The sequence below is a fragment of the Salvelinus sp. IW2-2015 genome, unplaced genomic scaffold (genome assembly GCF_002910315.2).
Source record: "Salvelinus sp. IW2-2015 unplaced genomic scaffold, ASM291031v2 Un_scaffold875, whole genome shotgun sequence".
Taxonomy (NCBI): domain Eukaryota; kingdom Metazoa; phylum Chordata; class Actinopteri; order Salmoniformes; family Salmonidae; genus Salvelinus; species Salvelinus sp. IW2-2015.
Window position 1 is genome coordinate 241,627 of NW_019942635.1, and position 9,233 is coordinate 250,859.

The 9,233-nt window shown below is 41.1% G+C and overlaps 1 protein-coding gene across 1 annotated transcript in view; it reads right to left on the minus strand.

The window, feature by feature from the left end:
• The window catches only part of LOC112069063 (carnosine synthase 1-like), a 24,142-nt gene extending 15,158 nt beyond the window's left edge, over positions 1-8,984 (minus strand). The window contains exon 1 of the mRNA XM_024136342.2: positions 8,931-8,984. Coding sequence (XP_023992110.1) covers positions 8,931-8,933 — 3 coding nt within the window. The 5' untranslated portion in view covers positions 8,934-8,984. The remainder of the gene's footprint in view (positions 1-8,930) is intronic.
• Between the last annotated feature and the right edge of the window lie 249 nt (positions 8,985-9,233).

A 9,233-nucleotide genomic window follows, 5' to 3' on the forward strand; every position in this document is an offset into this window, starting at 1 on the left:
AGCAGTTGGAGGCCACGGAAGGAGAGTTGTATGGCATTGAAGCTCGTCTGGAGGGTTGTTAACACAGTGTCCAAAGAAGGGCCAGAAGTATACAGAATGGTGTCGTCTGAGACAGTATACCACGCGTATGACAAAACATGTTGTCACGCCCTGACCTTAGAGATCCTTTTATTTCTCCATTTGGTTAGGTCAGGGTGTGATTAGGGTGGGCATTCTAGTATTTTCGTTTCTATGTTGGCCTGGTATGGTTCCCAATCAGAGGCAGCTGTCTATCATTGTCTCTGATTGGGGATCATATTTAGGCATCCTTTTCCCACCTGTTGTTTGTGGGATCTTGTTTTTGTGCAGTTGCCTTGAGCACTGCAATACTGCACGTTTGTTATATTCTTTGTTGTTTTGGTTGTAAGTTTCATTATTAAATATGTGGAACTCTATACACGCTGCGCCTTGGTTCACTCATTTCAACAAGCGTGACACATGTATTTTTACTGCTCTAATTACTTTGGTAAACAGTTTATAATAGCAATAAGGCACCTCAGGGGTTTGCGGTATATGGCCAATATACACTGAACAAAAACATAAACGCAACATGCAATAATTTCATATAAGACAATCTGTCAATTGAAATAAATTCATTAGGCCCTAATCTATGGATTTCACATTGAAATAAATTCATTAGGCACTAATCTATGGATTTCACATGACTGGGAAAACAGATATGCAGATACCTTAAAAAAAAGGTACGGGCATGGATCAAAAAACCAGAACCATCTGGTGTGACCACCCTTTGCCTCAAGCAGCATGACACATGTCCTTCGCATAGAGTTGTTCAGGTTGTTGATTGTGGCCTGTGCAATGTTGTCCCACTCCTCTTCACGTCGATCCAGAGCATCTCAAACATGCTCAATGGGTGACATGTCTGGTGAGTATGCAGGCCATGGAAGAACTGGGCCATTTTCAGTTTCCAGGAATTGTGTATGGATGCCTGCGAAATGGGGCAGTGCATTATCRTGCTGAAATATGAGGTGATGGCGGCGGATGAATGGCACGACAATGGGCCTCAGGATCTCGTGACGGTATCTCTGTGCAATCAAATTACCATCAATAAAATACAATTGTATTCGTTGTCCGTAGCCCCAACACCAACATAGGGCACTCTGTTCACAACGTTGCCATCAGAAAACCGCTCTCCCAAATGACGCCAAACACGCTGTCTGCCCGGTGCAGTTGAAACTGTGATTCATCTGTGAAGAGCACGCTTCTCCAGCGTTCCAGTGGCCATCGAAGGTAAGCATTTGGACAATGAAGTCGATTATGACGACAAACTGCAGTCAGGTTAAGACTCTGGTGAGGACGACGAGCACRCAGATGAGCTTCCCTGAGACAGTTTCTGACAGTTTGTGATGAAATTCTTCGGTTGTGCAAACCCACACTTTCATCAGCTGTCCAGTGGATGGTCTCAGATGATCCCGCAGTTGAAGAAGCCGGATGTGGAGGTCCTGGGCTGGCGAGGTTACATGTGGTCTGAGGTTGTGACGATGTTTGGACGTACTGCCAAATTCTCTAAAACGACATTGGAGGTGGCTTTTGGTAGATAAATGAACATTAAATGATCTGGAAACAGCTCTGGTGGACATWCCTGCAGTCAGCAAGTCAATTGCACACTCTCTCAAAACTTSAGACATCTGTGGCATTATGTTGTGTGACAAAACTGCACATTTTAGAGTGGCCTTTTATTGTCCCCGGCACAAGGTGCACCTGTGTAATGATCATGCTGTTTAATCGGCTTCTTGATATGCCATACCTGTCAGGTGGATGGATTATCTTGGCAAATGAGAAATACTTACTAACAGGGATGTAAACAAATTTGTGCACAACATTTGAGAGAAATACGTTTTTGTGGGTAAGGAACATTTCTGTGATCTTTTATTTCAGCTCATGAAACATGGCAACAACACTTTACATGTTGCATTTATATTTTTGTTCAGGGGTAGTAACGTCCAAAATGTAATTGTGATAGTTAATGCATAAGTCCCCTCCCCCCCCCACCACTAACGTTATAACTCCGCTTGATAAACCTTTAAGCAACTTCATGAAACGGTTTTCCTTGAGTAAGGGGTATTCGGAACACTTCCCCCGCCCCCAATATGATTTCCAACCAGTTTCCCTTTCCAACTATACATAATTAATAGTCAATAAAACATTCATGATGTAAATTTGTGACACGATTTTCCCTCAAGTTGTACCAACCTGTTCTGAGAGGGGAATGTGAACGTCAGAGTCACACTGATATGTAACCATGCCAGCTGAAGTGCTAGCTGGAATAGCTGTGTGGTGTATATAAACCGCGATACATCCACGTAGTAAAGACCCCCTCTTCATAGCAACAACAAACACACGTTGGTCCTAAGGCTTTTTAAACACGGAAATATATCCATAAAATATGGAGGAGGGCCCGGCAGAAAAACCATGTTAATTAAATGCTAAGATCTCTCTTTAATGTTTATAGGTTTTATATTATAGAATCACATCAGTTATTTACAGCTATACTGTTTGAAATTTTATTTTTTTAGAACACATTTATTTCATATAATTTATCAAGTTAGCTGGCTAATCATATGTTATGGGGCGCTTAAATCAGAATATCAAATACAAACATGCATTAATGATTTATGCAATGAAGTCACTTACACAAGAAACAGCATTGCTTTGTATTCAATCATGTAAGAAAGAACTATAGCACCCGCGGGTCGGTCTTGTAAGAGAGCACATACACACGGTCGGCTTGGAAAGAAGAACTTATGTACACACGGTCGCTAGTAGAAGAACTATAACACGTCGGCTGGTAGGAAAAACATACACACGGTCGGCTTGTAGAAAGAACTATAGGACACGGTCGGCTTGTTTCTCCTTACAACTCTCTTTGTGCCATCAAGCAACAGTTGGAAGTCAAAGTTAACATACACCTTAGCCAAAACATTTAAACTCAGTTTTCACAATTCCTCGACATTTAATTCCTAGTAAAATTCCCGTGTCTTAGGTCAGTTAGAATCACCACTTTATTTAAGAATGTGAAGTGTCAGAATAATAGTAGAGAGAATTAATTTATTTCAGCTTTTATTTCTTTCATCACATTCCCAGTGGGTCAGAAGTTACACACACTAATTAGTTTGGTAGCATTGCTTTAAATTGTTAAAACTTGGGTCAAATGTTTCGGATAGCCTTCCACAAGCTCCCCAATAAGTTGAGGTGAATTTTGGGCCCATTCCTCCTGACAGAGCTGGTGTACCTGAGTCAGGTTTGTAGGCCTCCTTGCTCGCACAACACTTTTTCAGTTCTGCCCACAAATTTTTCTATAGGATTGAGGTCAGGGCTTTGTGATGGCCACCAAACCTTGACTTTGTTGTCCTTAAGCCTTAACCAACTTTGGAAGTAGCTTGGGGTCATTGTCCACTGTTGGAAACACCCATTTGGCCAAAGCTTTAATTTCCGTGACTGGTCTTGAGATGTTTTGCTCAATATATCCACATAATTTTCTATCTCTCATGATGCCATCTATTTTGGGAAGTCACCAGTCCCCCCTGCAGCAAAGCACCCCCACAACATTATTCTGCCACCCCCGTGCTTCATGGTTGGATGGTGGTTCTTCGGCTTGCAACCATCCCCCTTTTTCCTCCAAACATAAACGATGGTCATTATGACCAAACAGTACTTTTTTTGTTTCATCAGACCAGAGGACATTTCTCCAAAAAGTACAGTCTTTGTCCCATGTGCAGTTGCAAACCGTAGTCTGGCTTTTTATGGCGGTTTTGAGCAGTGGCTTTCTTCCTTGCTCTGTCTATATAGGACTCGTTTACTGTGGATTTAGAGTAGTTTGTACCTGTTTCCTCCAGCATTCTCACAAGGTCCTTTACTGTTGTTCTGGGATTTGATTGCACTTCGCACCAAAAGTACGTTCATCTCTAGGAGACAGAACGCGTCTCCTTCCGGGGCGGTAAGCGCTGGTGGTCCCATCGTGTTTATGCCTGCGTACTATTTTTTTACAGATTGAACGTGGTACCTTCAGGCGTTTGGAAATTGCTTCCAAGGATGAACCAGACTTGTGGAGGTCCACAATTTTTTTCTGAGGTCTTGGCTGATTTCTTTTGATTTTCCCATGATGTCAAGCAAAGAGGCACTGAGTTTGAAGTATGCTTGGAAATACATTCCAAGGTAACACCTCCAATTGACTCAAATTATGTAAATTAGTCTATCAGAAGCTTCTAAAGCCATGACATCATTTTCTGGAATTTTCCAAGCTGTTTAAAGGCACAGTCAACTTAGTGTATGTATACTTCTGACCCTCTGGAATTGTGATACAATGAATTATAAGTCAAATAATCTGTCTCTAAACAATTGTTGGAAAAATGACTTGTGTCATGCACGAAGTAGATGTCCTAACCTACTTGCCAAAACTATAGTTTGTTAACAAGACATTTTTGGAGTGGTTGAAAAACGAGTTTTGATGACTCCAACCTAAGTGTATGTWAACTTCCGACTTCAACTGTACATCTACTCAGGGTTTTCTAAAGCTAACCAGATTCAGTTAGCTTCACATTCCAGCTCAGGCTTCATCCGTACTACGAAGGTCGGTATTGCTCATCCGCCTACAGCTAACTCTAGCAGGCTTTTAACTGCGCCTGCATGTTAAAAAAWTATAAATAAAATATTTAACCTTTATTTAACTGGCTAGTCGAACACCTAACTCGTCATTAAAGACAATGGTGAATCATCAATCCATGGCCGAGTCAGTGACATTTTCATTTGTGCTGAAATCGAAATAAAAAACACAAAATCGTTCAAATCCAGCATGCTATTGTGTGAAATAGGCTTTTAGAAGTTCTGTCTATCTAACATTTCCGGAAATGAMCATTCAAAACCCGCCCACGAGTCCTGAAAACTAGCCCAACATGGTGTTTTTCCCAGCATGTCACGCCCCGATCTGTTTCACCTGTCTTTGTGATTGTCTCCACCCCCTCTAGGTGTCACTTATTTTCCCCGGTGTATTTATCCCTGTGTTTCCTGTCTCTCTGTGCCAGTTTGTCTTGTCTGTTCAAGTCAACCAGTGTGTTTTTCCCRTGCTCCTGCTTTTTCTATTCTCTTTTGCTAGTCCTCCCGGTTTTGACCCTTGCCTGTTTCTGGACTCTGTACCCGCCTGCCTGACCATTCTGCCTGCACTGACCTCGAGCCTGCCTGCCACACTGTACCTCCTGGACTCTGAACTGGTTTTGACCTTTATCCTGTCCACGACCATTCTATTGCCTACCCTTTTGGAATATAATAAATATCAAAGACTCAAACCATTTGCCTCCCGTATATGCATCTGCGTCTGGCCTTGTGCTCTTATACAGCAAGAGAGGAGTTGGCACATTTAGCCAATAAACCCTTTTTCCATAATGTTATCGAGCGAATTAAGGAATGTCAACGTAATTTGTAAAGACGTAAGGAGCTAAATTCGGTTCTCCATCAAAATAATWATTATTGCGAGCTAACATGACTATGAAAGGAATTTGAATATGTCGAAAGAGAAAAGAGAATTAGTTGGCCCTTAATAAACTCGCCAGATAATTATCCGTCAATGGATGTTGATTTAACGGCTATGATTGTAAATCCCTTATGCACATGTGCATAACTATAGACCAATCTGACAGGAGAGTTTGAGGGATGAAATCTGGACAAAGGATCTCAATCTCTGTTCAAGAAACATTTGGGGGAAAATCGAACTAATGTTAGGCTATTTATTTTCTGGCAATTGTACCGTTATTATGTGCCAGACTGCAAACCGTTATAAATGAATTGGCTTATCATTTCAATAGGCTAGGCTTACTGACTCCGGGTTTATGATTGTAATTACATTTTGCCATGGTTTTCTGTTGTTTAATAGCCTGCTGGAATAGGATATTGAGGGTTGTAATTTKAATCACTGAATCAAACATTAATAATATGAACTGAATAGGCCCATGCTTGTCAACAGACAGTGTTTTTTTTWACCTGTAGCCTAATCTGACTGAATGTTACCTAATCTAATGCATTCTGACTACAGCTGATCTGCAATTGCGATAGAACTGTGACCATGTTCACAGTTGATAATTTCCAATTTCATTAACTAAACATGGCCATTAATAATTGCATAATAACACAAGGCTACAACAACAATAAACTGAAGTTATAGGCTGTTTATTAAATCCGTTTGCCAGCTCCAGGTAGGCTACACAAGTGGCACAAATTGATTTGCAATGGCTCCAGTGATATCCTCATTTCAACATATGTATTGTATCAAATGGTAGGCTACAGTAGCCTACAGTAGCATATAAAATAATAGGCTACTTGATGACCAACAGATGCAAATGTATCATTCTCCACATTTAATGTCAGTTTTATTGTGGACTTTTCAGAAGCATGCCAGGGAGTTCCATAACTTCCATGGTTTTCCATAAGCAAAGTCGACATTAGAATTAAGCAATAAGGTTTGAGGGGGAGTGGTATTTGGCCAATATTTGTTTGTATGGTCTGATATAACACAGCTTTCAGCCAATCAGCATTCAGAGCTTGAACCACCCAGTTTATAATTAAGCAATAAGGCGCTAGGGGGTGTGGTATATGGCCAATATACCACTGCTAAGGGCTGTTCTTAAAACACTAAGCAAAGCAGAGTGCCTGTATACAGCCCTTAGCCGTGGTATATTGGCCATATACCACAACCCCCCAAGGTGCCTTATTGCTATTATAAACTGGTTATCAACGTAAGAAGAGCAGTAAAAATACATGTTTTGCCATACCCGTGGTATAGCCAATCAGCATTCAGGGCTCAAACCACCCAGTTTATAATGCAGTTTAAACCACCTCTGAGCGAATGTATCTAATATGTGCTGGAGCGCCTAAAGTMGTTTTCCTGTGCTTTGACTCTGTTATTTCTTGATGCACATCAGTTCTAGCGCGTTAATATGTTTTATGGAAAAATATTTGGAAAAACAGTAGGTTGTCTCAATAATGACAATCTAACCTACAACATGTAAAAGGTTGACACGACATGCGCGCGTGCTGCTTTGTCTCCTCACTCAAATCACTCAGCTGCAGCGCTCAATCTCAACACAAACACACCTCTCTTGCCCTCTCCCCACCACTCACTCACTCATCAACAGGCTGCCTCACTGCCTGATAGTAAGCAGCAGCAGGTCACGGTGAAATATAGATTTTTCAGAAAAATGMCAGGGCGGCCGCGGTGCAATTTAGGAGTAGCCGCAACCCGCGACCAATACATTTTCAGACGCGTGTACAAAAGTGTTACTGTCTGTTAAGTTTAAAATGCAGTCTGTCATTACCAAATTAATAAAATATTTAASCAGTCGTCTGCCTCAAATGAAGGGGATGGGGACGCAATCTTTGCAAGAGGGAGGTCATCTGATGTAAATGGAGATAGCCGTGAGTTAGCCTCCCCAGAGCAGGTTAGATCTGAAGGATTCGTTGCCATAGGAATGTACCTGGCTAAAAGGTGAGCCACTTTCGTATGACCGGTTATCTCGAGTTGAACTCAGTTTACCAAAGTTATCTCACTAACTCCTCAACCTRCTTTGTAGTATACCCCTATGATCCCGCTTTCACCCCTCTCTCCCTCTGTTTGCCTATTATCACCCTGTTTATTTACCTTTCTATTTCTAACTTATCACCCTGTTTATGTACCTTTCTATTTCTAACTTATCACCCTGCTAATTTACCTTTCTATTTCTAACTTATCACCCTGTTTATTTAATTTCTATTTCTAACTTATCACCCTGTTTATTTACTTTCTATTTCTAACTTATCACCCTGTTTATTTACCTTTCTATTTCTAACTTATCACCCTGTTGATCTACTTTCGTATTTCTAACTTCTTTCCTACTGACCTACCGGTACACACCTGAAGGGGTTTACTCTATTGTTTAATTCCCACCACCACCAGCTACAGTAGTTTGCTACTTCATCACAGTAATATCATGTCATACGAAAGAATGCCAAGGTTTTCAGTTTCACATACTGTAAAAAATATTAAATGAAGCTATAAATACTTATTGGCACTGCAGGAAATACAGCCCCACCTCTCGCTTAGCATTCATTGCACTATAACCTCTGTAAATCACACTTGACACTCTACATTTAACACGATACGCAGAGACCCTTAATAGACACTGTTTCTCACACAGACAACACACAGACAACAGGCAGACAACACACAGACAACAGGCAGACAACACACAGACAACAGGCAGACAACACACAGACAACAGGCAGACAACACACAGACAACAGGCAGACAACACACAGACAACACACAGACAACACACAGACAACACACAGAACTGTAACGGTTCCGAGAGTAATATTGCAGCTACTGTCCCTCCAATCTCTCCTTATTCCGCTACACAGCAATATCTCTTCTTTACACCCCTTCCTTTGGTCTCTACCACCCTCAGTCTTTCTCCCTCTTCCATTCCTCGCCCTATCACTGATTCTCTGACAGACATTGTCACACACACACAAAAAAAATATTCTAATTCTTCTGTCAATACACTGTACGGCATTGTATTTCAACACAAACATGTTGCACTCAATTGCATTTGCACGCCAAACGCCGCAAAACACTATTYAGTCAATTTATGAAATGTTATAAATGCAGATCAAGAACAAGCAAAACTTTTGAAGACTTCTCATCTGACAACAATTCAAATAGCATCATGCAATAACATACAACACTGAAAAACATTGTCTCATTCACACATTTACAAGAAAAGCTTTTCAGAAAAACTAAGGAACACTTGATTAAAAGAGAAACATTCAACACCTGCAGATATAAACTCACATCAATGTTCATTCAACCAAACTGTGTCTCTCTCTCTCTCTCTCATTCATCTCACCATAGTGTCTGCAGTGACCAAGTGGCAACCTGGAAATGACAGAAAGAGGAAGAAATTGAGAGGGGTAAGGAAAGAGAGAGGGAGGGAGCAAGCTGGAAAGGGTCAGAGGAGGGGTAAGAGGGGGGGTTCAGAGGAGGGAGGGGTCAGAGAGGAAGGGGTCAGAGGAGGGAGGGGTCAGAAAGAAGAAAAGTGCAGATAGCAGAGAAGAAGAGTACAAGTAAAAACATAACAGATGACATGCTATAAAACATGTCTGTTTTCTATGTAATATCTTGTAAAAAGGAATATCTTGTAAAAGGCCCA